Here is a 20,003-nt window from a genome sequence, read left to right as displayed (position 1 = left end):
TCTACAAAGCTTCAGCTATATAATTGCGTTTATCTTAGAAGCATCTTTGTACATATAACTCTATAATTGTGAGGATATACACTACACACAAAGTTGATGACCTTTATAAGTGTAAATTTTGAGTTGTCCAGCCTGTATAAATCTTGACATTTCATTACTACAGATAAAATATCTTTGCTCTGTTGTAACTATAAATGTTTAATATACTTAATAATTATTTAATGTAAAACTGACATATATTATTGAATTATCTATAATTAAGGTACAATTCATCGGGGGAAATAATATTTTGACTTTTATATGATTACAATACTTTGATTGTGATGTGGTCTCATTTTTGAAGTTTGCTGGTCATATGAAGTCTAAGATTATTGGTTTTTTTTGGAAAATCAAATATTTAATGTTTGCCCACAGAGTTAATAGACACAGAGTGATAATTTTGAATTTCAATTATTGGTAAGCTTAAGGTACTTTGGTATTTTTAATATCAAAATTTGCACAGTGACCCTTATTTTTCATTCTTTACTATACAACACAACGGTTTAATGTTTGCTTGCAGAAGTTTATGAAAGGTTAATAAGTTCAGTTTTGAAGTATATATTACATCAGTTAATGTTTATTTGCTTTACATTTTATACCTGCTTCACAGACTGATAAAAAGGTGATAATAAAACAGCACCTACTAAAAATGGTTTCTTTACCTTTACTTGCAAACAACTTTGCTTCTCTCTGCAACTTTTCAAAGTCAATATCATTCAGGAACTGGTCGGTTGGAGGTGTCCTCACAGGAGGGTTGTTTGTACTCTGAGGAGGTGGAGGGGGTGGTGGCAGTGGTTGTGATGCTGGGTGCTGCTGTTGCTGCATCTGTTCCATTTTCTCTTTCTCAAGGAGGTCCTGCAGCAGTAAGGGTTGTTCCTGTAGCAGTAGAGTTTGCCGTCTTGACATGGCACCTTGCAGTGGTGATTGCCGTAGCTGTGATGCTGTTGTGCTGCTGGTAGCAGTTGTTGAACCCGTTGCTGGAGCGCTGGTCATCTTGAAGAGATCACTGATATTTGTTGGCATACTAGTCGGCGTTGCACTGCCTAAGCTGGTTGCTGTTGTACTTGCACTATTGCTACCACTGCTCAGAGCTGGTGATGCAGGAGTTGGTGTTGATGCTGCAGTTGTTGGCGTTGCAGCACCACTACCACTCCTTGCAGTGGGTGGTACAGGGGTACTTGCACCACTGTTCTCAGACTGACCCTGCTGTGATGTTCCCGGTGGTGACTTTCATCATCACCTTTCTTCTCTTGATCATTTTCATGTTCCCCGCAACCCTCAGGTTTTCCACAGAGCCCCGATGGTGTTTTCACTCCATCAATCTTTTCAGTATCTACACCAGGTTCCTCCTTAATTTTCACAGAGGAGAGTGGTTCACTTGCTTGTTTTGACAACCCAGCTGTTGAAGTCGATGCACCAGGATCACAATTCTTGTTATCTGTACTTTTCAAATCACTCTGAGACTGATCAGCTGTTTGCTGAGAAGACTGCTCTGTGTTTTGCTGACCTTGTTCAACCTTGATTTTACCTTCATTCTCTTTCTCGCCACAATCCGGATCCACTATCACATTTACCGTCTTCTCCGCAACCCTTTCCGTCATTTTTCACCGCAGCTTTGCCATCCTGCATCCCTGTCCATCATTTTCACCACAGTGCCTGCCATCTTTCCCATCACAACCTTCCTTTTCTCCACAATTCTTGCCGTCTTTTCCGTCACATCCTGTACCATCATTTTCTCCACAATGCTTCCCATCAGTACATACAGGACTGTCGTTTTCCCCACATCCTTTGCCGTCTTTGCATTCTTTGCTGCCTTTGTTGTCACATCCATCATTTTCTCCGCAATGAACACCATCACTGCACCCTTTGCTGTCTTCCCCACAGCCCTCTTTCTCTCCGCAATGGTTGCCGTCTTTACCATCACAATCCGTGCTCTCTTTTTCACCACATCCAGAACCATCCTGTTTCCCACACTTGGTGCCATCTTTCTCATCACACCCTGGTTTGTCATTTTCACCACAGCCATTTCCGTCTTTACACTTCTCACTGGAGGCACTGTCTGCTTTGGGACTACCCTTCGGTGCAGTAGTTCCATCAGTTTCCTCTTTGACTTCTGACTGTTGTGACTCGGACTTCTTCTCTTCACCGCTTTGCTCCTCTGCCTTCTGTTGGCCACTCACAGGGACAGCCTCTGACTTGGTTTCACTTTCTTTGTGATCGTGATCTTCACTCAGACCCAAATCTTTGAAGAGTTGCTGGTTTGCCTCAGAGTGGCGGTTTGTGTCCAGCTCTGGATCTGCATATTCCAGGATGTTGAACTCTCCGTCTTTGAACAGGTCATCATCTAGTGGTGGTTCTCCATGGGGATTGCTGTCAAAGTCATCATGGGGACCTGGGAATTGATCCTGCGAAGACTGCTGGAAATGACTTGGAGTCATAGCAGCCTGCTGCTGTGATTGGCCTTCCGACTGTTGGGCTGGTGCATTGAAGGGTGGACGTGGCTGACCTCCAAATGTATCACTAGGTATACTTGTTTGCCCTGGTATGGTTGGGAATGAAGTGGTTGTACTGGATGGTGGGAATGAAGTTGGCTGTTGTGATGGATCTTTCTGCATGTATCTTGGTCTTGGTCCTCCGTCCATGAAACCTGGAGGACCTGCTGACTGCTGTTGAAGGGTGGACTGGAACGGGCCTCTTGAATGCTGTTTGACTAAATGGTCATAAGGATCAAGAGGATTAACACCTGGTGGATGTGGTAGTCTTGGAGTTGGCATCTGTGATGGTTGATTTTGTGACATGGACCTCTGCTGCAGCCTCTCTTGTACTAGAGCCATCTGTGGAGTTCTGTTTCTTGCACCGGGGAAATTCTGAATGCCTGGCCCAGGTACCTGCTGTGGCAGTTGGTGTCCCTGCACTGGCTGTGGAGGAGTTTGCATTCCCTGTGAAAGTGGAGGACCTGGCACCTGTGGTGGCATTTGATGTCCTTGAACACCTTGTGGCATTGAAGGTCCCGGCACTCCTTGTTCATGGCGTTTGAGTTCTATGAACTGGTTCGGATGCCTTGGAGGAGGATGCTGGAAGGGCTGCCTCCACTGGGGTCCACCTCTCATTGCTTGATCTGGACCCATTTCTGAGAACTGATCAGGCCATGGTGGTCTTGGGAATGGCTGACCTTGTTCACCGACAAAGGGAAATCCGGGAGAAGATGGGGGTCTACTACCATCGCCTGGGAATGGCGGTCTCTGGAGAGGCTGACGAGGTGGCATGAAAGGTTCTCTTGGAAGTGGAAACTGAAGTCTCTGATCAGGAAAGTGAGGTCCACTAGGATATGGAGGTGGTGGCTGTGATGGTGGTGGTTGATCTGGTGACCAGTGACGTAGGGGCAGATTAGCTTGCTGATCTCGAATCATTTGCTCCTGTTCCTGTTCTTGCTTGCGGCGTCTTTTCTGTTCCTGCTGTTTCACCAAGAGTTCCCGCAGTTGGGCTTTAGCAAATTCGTTACCAATATTCTGATCCTGCAGTGTTGATATCGGAAACCTTTCTGGTGCAGCAAATCTTGGATCTAAGGACTGAGGCGACGGTGGGACTACATTCCCATTGTCATTCTGTGCTCTTTGGTGTTGGGCCTGCTGTATCATCTGTTGCATATGCTCAAGAGCAGGTTGTTGGTGCTGTGGAGGCTGAGGTAGTTGATTCAAAGGTGACTGTGAGTGAGCTTGAGACATGCTGTCTTGGGACTGACTCTGTTCTTGCTGTGCTTGTTGAGTTTTAGGCGAGTCATGTTGTGGGGATGGTGCTCCGACTGAAGGCAGGTGATCCTGCATCTGCCATGGAGAGCCTGCTTGTGACTGTGCAGCTTGTTCATGTGGAGGATTGGATTCGTTGTTGCTTGATGTCTCTGGCTTCTGTGTTTTGTCATCTGTGGTATCACTGTTGTCACTAGCACCAGGAGTTCCAGGTTTAGATACAGATTGTTCAGCCTCTCGTAGTTTTTTCTTGTGTCTAACTACCGTCACTGAAAGGACAACAAGAAACCAATCTCAGTACAGACAAACTTTCAACATTGATTCTAATTGCAAATGTAAATCTCACGAAAAGGTGAATTTTCTTATTTTTACTTATTTTGTGAAAATACCTCAGATGATGGGTAGAGAGACAAATAACATCTTGTGGTACAAAACTGGATGAACGATATTACTTTCTGTGCAAAATATGCCTGAACAAATGTTATGTCGAGGGAAATACGGACTCGGAAAATTTACAGCCATCAAACAGAGTTGTACCACAATTGTTGGAAACAAAACTGCTAGTTTGAAGAGGCAAAGGCTACTTACTGATCAAATCATTTCAAATTGTGGCCAAAAACTTAAAGTTAAGTATTTGTTTTTCAGTCAAATTATTGAGTTGTTTGTGGCCTTTTTGATTTCAAATTTGTAACCTGATAGAAACAGAGTATTTCAAATACCTGTATTCTGTTTTTGCTCTTGTTGTTGTTGTTGCTGCTGCTGTTGTCTCTGTTGCTGAAGTAGCTTCCATTGACGTTCCTGTTCTTGCTCTCTCAACAGTTTCTGTTCCTTCAGCAGTTTCTGTTGATCCTTCTTTGATATTGCACCACCCTACCAATTCCCAGTCCTGGATTGTACCCCATCGGTAGAGGGGGAGGTGGAGGAGGAGGTGGAGGTGGCATTGTCATGCTGTCAATGGCCCCTACATGAGGAGGTTGCATCCCAGGTCCCTGAGGACCATGAAGTAACTGTCCATGTCCTTGCATTTGACTAAAAGGTGGTATTTGTCCAGGAGGGGCTTGCAATTGCCCCTGCAAGTTAGAAAGACCTGGCATCTGACCCTGTGTACGACCCTGCATATTTGGAGGGCTCAGCATTTGGTTTTGTCCCATCTGACCGGACCTGGTATAGGTCCCTGCCCTTGTTGTTGACCTGGTGCAGGCATCTGTCCAGGGACTGACATTGGCATTTGTACAGGAGTCGGCAATTGTCCTGGCATTGACCCACTGGTTGATATCTGTCCAGCCATTGGCATCTGTCCAGATCCAAGCGGTCCAGTGGGCAACTGGCCAGTTGGCGTCATGAGGCTTGGGATTGGTCCTGGGCTTGGTACTGGAGCTGGGCTTGGAATAGGACTCCTCAACTGTGGATTTTCGATCTGATCTCCACCCATATCATGACCGCCAAGCTTTTCTTGAGCCTTTTTCCTTTGAATTCCTTCATTGAGCTGTGGAGCACAAATTATAGGCAATAAGCACAACAACAAGGCTTCAATTCTAACAATGTTATGATTTGATCCATGCACATGCAGATGATGTTCTTGCAAGTACACATGCATAGAATTTAACTTCAACTGTATGTTGGTGAAGTGTTTCATGTTGTCCATAGTAAACCATTTTGAGTGACCAACTTTGTAGTGTTCATTCCCAATGTATATATTTACATTATTGTCAACTGTTGTAAAGCTGACTTCAGTTGCAATTGCTTATGCTTACTAATTCAAACTTTCATAATTCCACAACTGTTTCTACATCATATAGTGATATCATCAGATACAATGACCTCCATGGAAAACCATAACTTGCTTGTTTCAAGTTTCTGCAATTGGTCAAACAAGTGACCACATGTCACTGAAGAATTTTACTTTTTTCAGACTAAGCCATGTCCCTATATGTCAATGTATTACTGACACATGGACAACGGAGGGTATGAAGACTTAGATTCACTGTTGCTCTATGTATACAACAGTAAAAGTATGTCAAAATGTCAGGCGTTTCACTGTCTGATATAGTTTACATTTATAAAACATGACGATGAAACACTTCACCAATCCCATGTCCAGAGTTACCTTAGATCTCATGCTGCGAAAGTTACTGGAGACTATAGGTGAAATCAAACTTACTTTGGCAGCAACACTCAATCGAGATGGTGGTGGCAGAATGTTCTTTATCTTGAGAAAAGACAACACGGTGTTAGTGAGGAGGTTGTTTTAGTACGGTCAGTACAACCCACTTCAAACACACACACACCCAAAAGTTAGTCAAGAATTAGGCAAATCAATACTCACTCTCCATACCTTTTGGGCGTCTTTGAGCCTCTGTGCTGCACGGTTTTCCCGAGCCCTCTGTAAGAATGGTGCTTTTTCATCTGAGGTTGCCTTTCTCCAAAGTTTTGCGATTTGCTTTGCTCTAGTCGGCCAGTCTACATGATACATACATACGGAATATAAAATTCACACATGCTTAGTGGCAATATTGAAGTTTTGACACTACGATCAAAGCAGTGAGTTGACACCAAAAATTTGCAATAATGAAGAATGAAGACCGCAAAACGCTGTTTGCTTATTGAATACATTTTGTCATGTATTACATGTTTGATTACCTGAACTTTGCGTCACCTTGAAACCTACATGTCATGTCTAGTGAACAAACTTTCTTACATTCTGTCATGTACCAGTCATGTGATCTCAGAACAAACTACCATTTCTTCAGTGTTTACTTTCTAAAGAGCCAGAAAGTTTTTTAAACAAAGTACAGAGGTCAAAGGTTACACAGTGATAAGCTGGTACAGAGGTCAAAGGTTACACAGTGAAATGCTCACCTGGGTACTCATTCCTCAAATCAGGATGTTGCATATTTGCATACAAAACTGGTGAGATGGTTGCCATATCTCCAAGCGGCTCATCCTTTTCCCATTTCAAGATATTCCGTTGATTATACGACAATGTCTCAACATCTGGCTCACTTGACGGCGTGCCAGGCCAGGGACTCATGGGTGCAGCAAAGTCCGGACTGAAAACCGGGCTGTTGGATACATCCTGTGCTAGTCCTGGATGTTGGGGCATTGGAGGAGGGTGCTGCGGGGGGAAAGATGGCTGTAGTGGTAGCGTAGCAGGGGGTGTTGGTCTCTGGTTTGGTGGCAAGGACTGCGATGTCACAGGTGATGCACCTGGTTGGGTTGTTGTGGCTTCACTTCCTGGAAATGGGATGTCTGTACCTAATGCAGAAAGAGATTGTAACATGTAAGAAAGTTATCTTAATGTTATGTATGAGCATACTGTGAGAAAATGTTTGTAATTTTTCATAGTTTCCATCACTTACATTTATTACATGCCTCGATGTGAGTGCAAATCAGTGCATTGATTTGAATAGGAACATCTGGGATGTTAGCGGGCCGGTGAACGATGTACTGACCGGTTTCCATGGTTACCCGGTCCAGTGAAGCCCTTTGACATTTTCGACGTCAAAGTAGGCAGTTAACACTAGATGTAAAATATCCATGCACGCTGCTACTTTGACTTTCGTTAAAATTTGTTTGATGCTGGTTGATAATGGTAAAATTGTTTGAAAAGGCCCTGCATGTAACTAAATGTCATATAGCATTAACTGTGAAGAAGCATGTTATAAAAATATTATTGCCTGAATACATGGGTTTATGTGCCCTCGCAGCAGGAGACAATATGTCCTCCTGGCGTCAGGCAAATTGTCACCTGCTCTCGGGCATATAAACCCAAGTATTCAGGCAATAATATATAGTATTACACTTCCTCAAAGTTTTTTCTGTCTGATTCCCTTACTACATCCAACTCGTTTTGTGCTATACATTGCAGGTTGAGTTTTCGTCAATGCAACAATCAAGTTGCAGATCAACTCCCATACATTAGATGTGATGTGGTATGATATCTATCAAACGCCTATCAATAGTTCACTTGCCAGTAGTGTTGTCATACACTCATATGTTTTTGAGTTAAATTCTACATGAAATATTACTTGTAGTAGTTATGAGTTGGCTAGTGCACAGAGACGTGAACAACGTGATCCATCTTTGGGAGAAGGCAATTCACATGTATGAACATTCTTGCAAGTAACCAAAGAATGAGTGAATGATGGCACCACAGAAATCTGGCCTGGACATCAAGTATTATTCAGCCTTGCATCAACAGGTTTACTTCACTCTCAAGATACAGGAGATGAAATTTACCACAATATAAATAGCGCAAGACAGAGGTAAATTTACAGTCAGACAGAAAGAGGAATGAAGGATAACTCTGACCAGTGAAAGATAGCATACAGTATGAAAAATAGTACAATAGAGAGTTAGTAGTGTGTTGTGAAAATAAGGTAATTACATAAGATAATTCAATTTTTGAGTACCTTCAGTGGGCAGCTGTTGTCCTGGTGTCTGCTCATGGGGGCTCAGCATACCTGACAGAAACTCATCCATCTCTTTACCGTCCAACTGTGCAAGTTCTGTTGAAAAGATACAGCAGCAATTACTTCATATCTCACACAGATTTCATAGAATAATAAAGTCAGTTTTGGTAGGTGGAAGGATATACAGCTTGCTTCTCCAGTATAACTTGTCTTAGCACGTACTCTTGAGCATTGCGTTTTCTCTTTGCAAACAAAGCAGCCTATACCCTTCCACAGCCAACTTGTGGTACAGCCCTATTGATTTCAATGGCAAGTTAGGCCTCTATATGAACAAATGGAAGTGCAAACATTTGAATTTCTTACAATATACCACAAGTAATAACCTTTGAGAATAAAACCTTTAACCAACTTTCATAACAACATATCATTTTACTCTTTACTTTCCGATGAAAATGAAATCAAACAAATATGTTTCCAGAGGCTAACTACTAGTAACCAAGCACGAAGGTCAGTGATGGTAAAACTGCTCCAAATTATGCTCGAATTGAAAACATTCACTGAAATAGCTCTTAATCTGCAAGTTCCAGTAGAACTTCGATCTGGGGATGTTTCCTGTTTGCTTGTTTGTCCTAAGCAAGTACATTATCAATGTTTAGTGGACAAAAAAATAGTTCCCTACCTTCAGTAACCATTTTATCAATATCATCCGCATCAAGTTCAGTTATGTGATCAGTACTGGTGCCAGTCCTGTCTGGTACAGCTGCCACACCAGTGGTGCCTGGTCCATCCTCCGTCACTGCACTGATATCAATTCCTGAAAATAGGCATTAAGTACATAAATTATAATGAGTTGTACACCAAATGCTACACTACTGATATGTAAGGGGAAATTCCTGTCTCAAGATATTTTAGTTTAGAGATGTTTTGAAGATAAATTTGTCCATGATGCTGACTGTGCAGGATGAGCACACAGTCTAACGGTGACTGTGTTTGCCATTTTGATATCTTAAAACAACATGGTACAAAAATGTTTCCTGTACATAAAGCAGACAAGAGGGAAACAGGACAGTTGTTGCAAAACACTAACCATTTAAAATATTTTAGGAAAGCTATTGAAGATAGCATTCTCTGATTATGCAAACTTAAAATGTAGAGTGTTTTACTAAGAGGAGAATTACAAAAGCATGATTGATCTGAACTTTGACCCAACCACATATTTCAACATTTTCTATTTATTGAATCGCAGAACACTGTGACCTGACAGAGGACTCTAAAAACACGACTTACCATCGGTACCTTTGTTGAGGTCTCCACTCATCAATATCCCCAACAGCTCATCATCATGAGGCAGAAAGTTCAAAGGGTCATCGGTGTTACCAAGGTCATTGCCGTCAACATTCTCTGCGTGAGACGCCACCGTTGTTCCAACTGTAGTCGGTGGTACAGAGCCAACGGCAGTCACTGGTAGACTCTTGTGTGGCTGCATAGCAGCTAAGCTAGATTGTGTCCTGTGATCATCATCAGAGGCACTCTCAAATCCATCAGCCTTGTTTTTACTTGATGTCAGCAAACTTTTGCCAAAGAAAGCCTCCTGGATTGGGTGATGAAATAGAAATCAGTCATGCTGAGTCAATATTGTGATCATCTCTTCACACCATTCAAATTCAATATTGGTTACAAACATGTGAATAACATACAAAAGATAGTAACTTAACACTGGGGAAATTTCTATTAAATTGTTCAAAATGTTCAGCATTGCCCTATAACTCAACTTTCAGGAAATGTTTGATGGCAATACTCTTTAAATTTATTTATTTTCATGAGAATATCTTTAAACAATAATATGAGATAAATTCAGTCTTCAATGTTACAAGCCTTCTCATAGATAAACTGAAAGCACTATGGATCCAAACTGTCTTGTCATTGTTGATTTCTAGTTTATCATTGAATTATCAACAGAAAGCCTGGGTATTTTTGCTGCTGTGTTGTACCTGGAGATAAGCTGGAAAGGCATGTTCAAGTTGTGATTTCCGTTTCCTCCTTTTCTTTTTCTTCTCTACGATTTCCGACCCCGGCTCTGGCCTGCCCTGTTCATCACCGCCCATTTCACCTGAAAATGACAGCAATGACAAATGTGTCAGTGATTCAACATACAGCAGACTGTGCATAAATGATTTTGAAACAGCTTCATCCATACTTCTCCATGTGATAGAAGTAGTGTCAATCTACTTCTTACAACTGTTATCGTGAGCGAAAATATTCTTGAAAATTAACATTCTTTGTAGCTTTCATTGATGAGAAATGTACCTAAGATAACTTAAACATCAGTAATGATAAAAGTAAAGTTCTAATATAGTAATGCCCTTTGTAGCTGATAAAAAAATTCATAACACCTAAAACATATTACCCTTTATTGACATATTAAATCAAACATAATATCCTGAGATATTGACTCATAACTTTCCAACAGAATCAGCCATAGAAATACTTAAGGTATGTGTTGATTTTCAACTGTTTGAATAGTGCATTCCATTGCTATAATACCTTCATCAGCATTTTGGTGATGGAAGTCTACATCAAGCATTGCAGAGATCTTCCTATTTGCCATTCGATTGAGTAAGCCGCCTCGCCCACGTGGACGTGCTACAAAGCCTCCAATTCCTAGAGAAAAACACAAAATGTCACAGTTATTGAATGAGCATTTTAAGAAATATTCAGAGACGTGAGTGATTGCAGATGCAAAGCCGCATAGTTGTGCCAGACACCAATGGCTACAGCAATACACAGATATTTCCATTTCATGCTAAAAGAAATTAGTTACCACAACAAAGATACAGAGCAATGCAGGTGAATGATTCCAAGCTAAGCAAAAAGCAGACACAACACTTTCCACAAGCAACAAACCAAGGAAAACTCAAGGAAGAAACAGGTATTTCCAGAAAAGAGGGGAAGGTTAAGTTTTATGATGACAGACAAAGAATTTCTATTGGAAGTTGAATCTGCAAAGCTGGTATTAGTGGAATGAAGTCATACATGACACTGCCCTCAGTGGTCATTTCATGTAATCCTACTGAATTCAAACACAGTACAATCCCATGACTTTGAACAGAGTATGGCTGATATCAATCTAAACTTGATCTATTTGGTCTGTTCATATGGCTTAAGTAAGCCATTCTCATGGATTCTCATGTAAATTCATTGTGGACACGAGTCCTCTATTCTAGAACCCTACTCTAGAACCAACCATGTATGAAATCAAGTTATATATATCTGGATACTGACTGTGAAAAATAATATGCTCATAATTCAATGTACGGATATGACTGCATGTCATTTGTAGTGAAAAGGTCTTTCTACAAGCATTGATTTTCAACTCTGGAATATCTGGGCAGAAGTTCAAAGAATGGATAGAACACAACGTCTGGTGGCCAAAATCTAAACAACTTGAAGACACCATTTTGTAAAATGCAACTTTGAAAGAAATGGATTCATTCAGCTGTAAGGAATTGCAGAATATTTGCTCTAACTCTTGGCTTCCAGTTACCAAATATCCAGGATACTTATGTTATTTGTAAAGCACAAGTTTAGTCAAGGTTACTTTGACAGAAATTGGTTTGGGTATATCTTGTGACTGATCTGACAATTAACCCTTTGAGTGCTGTAATTGTTTTCCCACCAAAATTTTGGTGCAACCTTTGACCAATTTTTATGAATTTTTCTTGAATTTTTATGTGATAATTTTGAACCAAATAAACATCACATTTCATTGGCTACAGATATTTATCAAAATTTTATCAAAAATTTGCAAAACATTGATGATATTTTATAAAGGCAACAAAACTGACTTCGGCGCTGGAAAGCCTAATCAGACCTTCAACCAGCAGCAATATTGGACTGTAGAAACACTTCTGGGCTAATATTCCATTGGAAGGTGATATCTCCTGGGCACACATAAGGAAGATATCATTTCCAGTATGTCTGAGTAGTTGCTCTGGACATGGAAATGTAGCAATACAAAGACTGACAAAATAATGCCACTTGTGATGTTGAAACTTGCTGCAGAACAAACTGATTTGCATATTTTGGCAACACGGATTGCTTTTGAGCAACATCTCACATATTAGAATTAAATCCACAAAAAAGCAACTGATGGATAAAGCGCAACACATCTTTTTAGACATTGTGTACAGGGTCTGAGGTGAAGTAGATGTGTCCCTGACAATGTAACTATGAGAGACAACAAAGGAACTGGTCACCTCATCAGTGATGAAGACAATTTGTCATGTATGACAATTTGTCATGTGGGAGTATGATGTAGGTTGTTATGACAACATGCATGGACTTCTGAATTTCAGAAGGTGATCTTGACAACTTGCGACCTTGAAAGAGAACTTGTTGTGACAAAACCAGGGTTTCTTTTCTGAGCAGAATCAAAGCCATTCCACACACATTAACACTACAATGCACAGGATGATGTTTAGAGGCAAGTTAGAAGACAGCAGACAAGGAGGGAAATCCACTTCAAGTTTAACAAGGGATGGCGATTACGAGACAAATTGTACCTGGTCGGTACGCCCTCCTTTTTCTCTTCTTTAGTAAACTAGGATCAGTTAAAGTTGTGTTGTCATCAACACCACTGCCTTCCGTCTTGTCTTCGTCATGTTCACCAGCGGAATCTGAGGTGCGAAATGTTCATAATAAACCAATGGTTTCCTACTATTATTGTTACATAGTGCACGGTTTTAGGCCAATACTCTCCCGTGAAATTATTCATTACAGTTTTATGTGCACATTCAAACAATGCTCATTAATACATTTTGCATAAATGAATATATTTATGATACCGAGCATTAGACGGTAAGCTTTCATGACTTGTTATTTGTCCCATTCACAGCCTGCATACACCAGAATATTAATTATATTCCTTAAAGCCTTGTCAGTGTTATTTTTTGTTCATCTTGTTAGCCATTAATGTGATTATTCACTTCACCATGTGGACGGTTCACCTTTAGCAAAGTGTGTATACATGGAAGTCTATTACAGTACTGATGTTGTTAGACTAAAACTGAAACAAAACTTCAAAGACACACAGTTTCAGGGTCGCAAATCAATATTTTTCAAAATGACAAACACATATTACTGCTAAAAATCACTCTGAAGACAGCAGTAGCAATGAGGCAAACACTGGATGATGCATGTAGCTTTTATCTCAACTTAAGAGAATATCTCAACAGAGAATAAAATGATTCTGTATATTGTATCTAAGATGGAGAGATGAGCGGTGAATAAATGAAATATTGAAACAAATAATTTAAATGAATGAATCTGGTGTACAGTTATGAGAATGATCATTATATAGCTCATGAAACAGACCCACATCTTGGCCACTCAGTGTATAATGCTATGACTATATGTTTATTTCTTTTCACTGAATGGATATAGAACATGTATATAACAATGGTTTGAAATCATACCAATAATTCAAAGAACCTGACTTATTGAGTCAACAATTGTACACTGGAGAACACAAACATTCCATATTGCACTTTGTATCAAATAATTCAAAGACGCCATGACAACAAAAGTGCTGAAAAACGTTATTCTTCAAACAGCAATGAATGTAAAGTTTACGACAATACTGCTTTGAATTTCTTAGGATACTAGCAGGAAGATACTGAAGATCAGGACAGAATTGTTATCAGAAAATTATTTGTGTTGTATGACGCATGACACACTTCTCTTGCAGAGGGAGTCTTTAACACAAGAAAATCTTTCAAATAAACTGAACGAGGTTAACCCTCATGTTTTGGTAAAAGCGAATTTCAGCTGATTAAATTGCCATCAAATTTATAAAGTTTGTAGCAAATTTGAGATCACTAAATTAATTTGAACTGTGGCTGCATTATGACAATTTCGGACACAAGATGAGCAAATCTCTCACCTCTACTCAGACCATTGGCTCACCAAGAGCTGTGGCTGTAGTCACATCCTGATCTGCTAGCTTTGCCTGCTCTGCTTTCTGTAACTCCTTCAAGACTGAAAGACTGCCAGGACGGAATTTGTTTCTACTGCGTGGCTGCTTTTTCTTGAGTGGCGGTGTGATAGCTAGGCTCTTGATCTGGTTGAAACCAGACTCTGTCAGATACACACCTTCCATTGAGTACTGTTGATTGTGAGTTTGAATTGTTTTGCTTGTTTCTGAAATGAACCAGTAAACTTCTTTTTAAAGAGAGGATCCTATTTTCAAACATCACATCGTCTTAGTCATATCACCACGACCACATTCAAACTATGGTCAAGCCTCCACTGTTGTCTTCTTAATTCTTGCAAAACTTTCAAACCCCCTTCCTCTCTCTCTCTCTCTCTCTCTCTCTCTCTCTTACTCTTACATACACACTAAAAGATGCCATTTTAAATTTCACTGTAATTTCTGAATAAGATATTTCAAATTACCGAATTATTCACCCAGGTTGAATACGTTTGTTTTCCATGTTGTTTCAGATATTGGAAGCAAACAAGATGTTCTCAAAAGACACTACTGACAGATTCATTTCCATGGTGAATGTAATCATATTTGCCTGTCACTGTGAAAATCGCCTCATGCAAAATTTAAATCAACAGACAGTGCATCTTGGAAACTAAACATGGAGGCGTCCATCAAGGTGGTTGTTCAGTTTATAAACATTTTGATGTCATGGTTGCCTTTCAGAATCTGCTGTAATCTTTGAAGCAACTTTCATATATTTGGAAAAATAAATATCACCCCCGCTAGAGATCAGTGAACAAATAACATATCATCTCTGCCAGACAGTATTAATTCCCCATCAGTTAACTCAGTGAAAAGCAGTATTGAGTCAAAACCACACGTATGTCCACCCATTTGGCTTGGTCTGTTCCAACAGCTTTAGTCCACAAAAATCATGTTTACAGTGTATCTGTGATTTCAGGGGCCTTCAAATGTTCAATTTTTTGTTAAAATGCACCAAATGGGACATATTGTGCTTCACTAGTTTAATGAACTTGACCTGACGGGAAAATATGAACTTGGCAGGTACAGGGTTAATCTTACCATGAGGAACTGAAGGTTGTGGTGGGTCTTCAGGGGGTGGTAGTGGTTTCAAAGCTGGTTGTGTTGCAGGTCTGCAAAGCAGACAGTGATATCCTTGATCAGCAGCCCTCTCAATCTCATCTTCATTTTGAAATCCATCACACTCTGAATGTAACCACCTGACAAGACAATCAGATCACATGATCATTAAAACTGCACTCTCTCTCTCACATGGATTCTACATAGTTGCCTGGTGAAAGTTGGTTTCCAGTCTATGCCAGCAGTTCTAGCATGATGGCTGTCGTACATCGTAGGGTACAGACAACAGTACTATCTGTAAAGTTTAAATTCATATGAATTTTCGTAACATGGCAAATGCCTTGAAAATTACATGCATTTGATAAAAACACATAACAAGCATGTATGGTGTCTGAGAATGTTTAAAAGAATGGAGTCAAGAATGTACGAGTCTATAGTGCATTTATAAGTGTGTAGTGCATTTATAAGTGTGTACTTATACCCAAGTTGGTATAACTAGTCTTTCAACTTTCTAAAATTGACGCTTGAGCATCAAGAAAACACAAAATTGGTACTTATAGCTACAAACAGACATCTTATTGCTACACTCATGTTGTTTTCACAGTTCAGTAGCCATCACTTGAAAGGGTAAAAGAAATATTGCAGAAGTTTCCTTATCACTTACTTTCCATATCTCACTCTTACGACTTCCATTGAAACACTGTTCCCATGAAAGTATACCCCTCTGAATCTATTTGATTCACCACTGTCCAAAGGTTGGTTTCTTTTGACTTATGAAAATTTGACATATTATGCATGTTGGTATGGAGCTGACTGAAGAAATTTCATGAAATCCTTGAACTAAGAAATCTTATAAGTTTGAGGGCATGCTGCCCCTAATAATGATAAATGTGAGATATATGGACTCTGATATACATACAGAGTTGATTTGTTTGACACTCACCTGTAGCACTGTACACAATGAATAATGAGGTCACCTTCTTGTAATCTTTGTGACAGACACAGCATGTGATAAGACTTGCACAGGGACCGCACTGTGTGTAGTTATTTTGCCAGCTGCAGTTGAAACCTGGTGAGGTAGCACCACAATGCGTGCAGCAAACACACCTATCAAAGCAAGTAAATAACATCCGCCTTGTGTTAGAATTACATTTCTAGCAAAGTTCTCGAATGGCAACAAACAAACAAACAATGCACGATGACAACATTCTTCCAGAACCCCATTTAAGATATAGCTGTCAGTTACACAATTTGTCAGGACATACACGTCATTCTGCTATGATAAACACTGCCACACTTGTTAACTATCACTCTTATTACATTTTACCATCATCAAAGACTATCACATTCTAGATTGTTTTGACAAGAAAAATACAAATTATATGGATAAACCAACAAATTAAAGGGGAAATTTACCCTGAAAATTAATTTTGGAATATTAAACTGATATGATCATTGAAAAGCTTTCAAGTCGATTTTATTCACTTTCACTCACTGGCTAACAAACAGCGGTGTACTAAAATACGGAAGTGACGTCGTAAACTTGGTCATTGAAGCAGTCGACGTATGCAACTGTAAGCTTTTCCACTTACAGTATATAGGCTACAGAATATAGGGCCAAGCACTCAGTGTCGATGTTTAAGTCTAAGTCGAGCAGAAATCAATAAAGTTTTCTGCAAATACAACTTTGAGAAGGGCTGCTTTTAGCGAAAGTTGCAAGTCCAACTACTGAACTACATGCATAAAGAAAACTGTCCGGGGCATATCCAGCCCCAAGTGCGACGCTTGTACATATGGGACTGTACATACGCTCGGGCACTAGAAACGGAACACTGTAGACAGGACCGCTGGTTCTAGACTAATCATGGCTACATCAGGGTGTTCTGTAACACATTAAAAATGCTTGCACTTTTAGAATTAATGTCGATCTCTTTAGAGCATTGGCATTACTTCGGTGTCGGCATGATTTCACAGCGATAGGGTTGACAATGACAGGCATAATTGATCGCCGAGAGTAATTTGAACTTCGTCATTGGAGCTAGAATAGTCAGTCGCTGTAACTTTCTGACGATGTCAGTCTTGGATCATCGATTGCTCATTCAGGTTTCAAGTTATTACCGATTATCTTCGCCATTGCGATTTTCAGTCGAGCGCTGAGGTTTGCGTACCACGTACGTGTACTCTACTTGGCGTAGAAGAGCATATACAACGCAAGATCCGAGGTACATGAATATTCCACATTGATAAAGGGTCATTAGCATAGAATTTTAATACCGAAACAATGCTCATTAATGTAATCTGCATATTTGAATATCATTATACCTCGCATCTTGCACTAATAGGAAGAGCATGGTTATAAGTGACCTCGCTTTGAACCCGCTGTGAGTAGCAAGTTTGATACGTCACTTCCGGTTTCTGTGCGTTCAGCTTGCGGCCACTGCGCTTATACGCGCAAGTGAAAGTGAATGAAACCAACGCTATTTACCTTAAAATTCCCAATTGAGGCCGCACCTCTAATTGAAGCCGCACCCTGACTTTGAAACATTGTCTTGGCTCATTGTTTGCCCATTTGGGGTTTTTGAATTGTACCATAATAGAAGCCGCACCCCTTCTCTGAGCCCGAAACAATGCATGCTGAAATTCACACCAGTTGGCTTGCGTCGCGTCATTGACTTGTGCTAATGATTGACAGGTGTCTTTCTTACAGAAAAAATACCCAATAAAAAGTTCCTTTTTAACACTTCTACCATTGTGCATTTTGTCATTGATAGTAACAAAAGTACAAACAATGCCCCATGTATCGGCACGTTTGTGTGAATGTTTGAACACGGCAGTGTTTGTCAGTGTGGTAAACACCGCCATACCTGATGCAACAATTTTGAAGCAACGGTGTTTGTGTACAAGTTAAAATAGTGGACAGATTGAGATATCATGTTTCAAATACGTAGTTTTCATTCAATACCCACGTACCCTTACCGATGCCTGACGTACAATTTACAACAACACCACCTGCATCATATTGACACGATGAACTGCCTATACTGTACTGTGGCTGCTGAATGACTATGATGGGTGCATATAAGCTTGTACACGTTCCGTTTTTGATCATGAGAAAATAAAATTTGACCACAAAACAGTTCACAAAAACATGCCAGTAAAGTTACCAAAGGTCATTCACTTGCCTTTATTGCACTATCCGAGTATGAGCCACCGGTTCGGCAACACAAGACAGCTGTAAATCAAGGGGACCCATTTGCCATGGACGCTTAATTTATGCTAATTTTATGCACGATTTTTTTCAACATCATTTGATCTTCTATTGCTTTCAAAATCGACTTACACGTCCAAAGAAATTGATTGTACAATCTCTGAATACAGAAGTGACATTTTGTGAAATTTCAGCGTCAAAAAAACCCCCTAAACTTGAAACAAAGACATCATGCATGACGCTAGCTGGCCAACATGGCCGACCTTAGTGAGACTATTCTATTTAGGGGACAGGGGTCAGCAGGGTCAGAGAATCAAGAAAGTACTGGAAAAACGTGCCATCTTCCTTACGATGCTGTCAAGGGAACTCCAGTTTCCCATTGTTTTGACATCTTTTAATAGTTTCCTTATTATCTAAAAGGAATTTTACCAAGTTTAACAACCAAATACACTCTCCTAACGTTTCTATATTGGAGTTACACTAGGGTAGGGGCTTTTTTTTATGCGGGTAATTTATTCACGCAGAATTCATTGGTACTAATTTGCATAACAATAGCGATTGCCCCTGCAGTGCTTGGTGAGCATTGAGACAAATATCGAAATACAGGAAATGTACGTAATTGAAGCCGCACCGGGACTTCAGTGCATGATCCTAGGGGTCCCTCAAAAATGTTTCTAATACAAGCCGCGGCTTCAATTGGGAATTTACGGTAGTTTATTTTTCACTAAATAACGACTTGATTACCTAAGAAAGTCTGGGTAAATTTCCCCTTTAAACATGGGATATTATAGAAACAAACGGGCGACGCGCTGACCATTAACGTTTATTTGTGGGCAAGGGCGAGAGGAAAGCCAAAAATTAACGGGCGAGGCTTGCCGAGCCCGTTAATTCGGCTTTCCTCGAGCCCGCGCCCACAAATAAACGTTAATGGTCAGAGCGGAGTCTGTTATTTCCATTATATTATCAGCGAACCCAAGAAAACCGTCAAAATTTCCGAAAATTTCACGAGCGAACGACAACAGGGCTTCAGAACTAGTGCAATATGCGACGCACCGTCACGTACGCTGTAAAAATTTGCAAATCCGGAGATTTTTTCAGAAAAAAGTATCTCAACTTGACCTACAAGTGCTCCATATTATTTTGTGATTGATTATGATTTACGTTTCAGCTGTAAAGTTACCATACTTCGAGTTGTTAATCTTATTATTCATATTCACGGGCATGTAATAAACCATTACTGTGTATTTGTGGTCAGTCACGTGGTTCAGCTCGACCAATCAGAATGCCAGGGGCAGGAATGGTAATATAATTAACCATCATGTTCCTGACTGCTTCAAAGAACAAAATATTAAAGGTTAAATAATGTAGGGAGTGTCACACTCATCACCTAGGCTCTTCCTTCAATCAAGACAAGAACTGCTCTGCAATGGTAATAACTCTAACTAAGGGATATGATTATAATTCCACAGCTTTCAATAAAACAGGTCCTACAAGCCACTGAAACAGAGTGC

The 20,003-nt window shown here is 40.2% G+C and overlaps 1 protein-coding gene across 1 annotated transcript in view; it reads right to left on the bottom strand.

The window, feature by feature from the left end:
- The window catches only part of LOC139117887 (histone-lysine N-methyltransferase 2C-like), a 44,384-nt gene that overhangs the window by 19,989 nt on the left and 4,392 nt on the right, over positions 1–20,003 (bottom strand). Inside the window, 17 exon segments of the mRNA XM_070681121.1 lie at positions 702–1,266; positions 1,659–4,054; positions 4,660–4,746; positions 4,920–5,271; positions 5,947–5,994; positions 6,112–6,245; positions 6,645–7,040; positions 8,198–8,293; positions 8,877–9,011; positions 9,485–9,788; positions 10,189–10,307; positions 10,742–10,858; positions 12,760–12,886; positions 14,151–14,395; positions 15,267–15,424; positions 16,228–16,267; positions 16,270–16,391. Coding sequence (XP_070537222.1) covers positions 702–1,266; positions 1,659–4,054; positions 4,660–4,746; positions 4,920–5,271; positions 5,947–5,994; positions 6,112–6,245; positions 6,645–7,040; positions 8,198–8,293; positions 8,877–9,011; positions 9,485–9,788; positions 10,189–10,307; positions 10,742–10,858; positions 12,760–12,886; positions 14,151–14,395; positions 15,267–15,424; positions 16,228–16,267; positions 16,270–16,391 — 5,441 coding nt within the window.

Source organism: Ptychodera flava, chromosome 18, assembly GCF_041260155.1.
Source record: "Ptychodera flava strain L36383 chromosome 18, AS_Pfla_20210202, whole genome shotgun sequence".
In the NCBI taxonomy this organism is placed as follows: domain Eukaryota; kingdom Metazoa; phylum Hemichordata; class Enteropneusta; family Ptychoderidae; genus Ptychodera; species Ptychodera flava.
The sequence above is the reverse complement of the archived record's forward strand: the minus strand, read 5'-3'. Positions and strand labels throughout refer to the sequence as shown.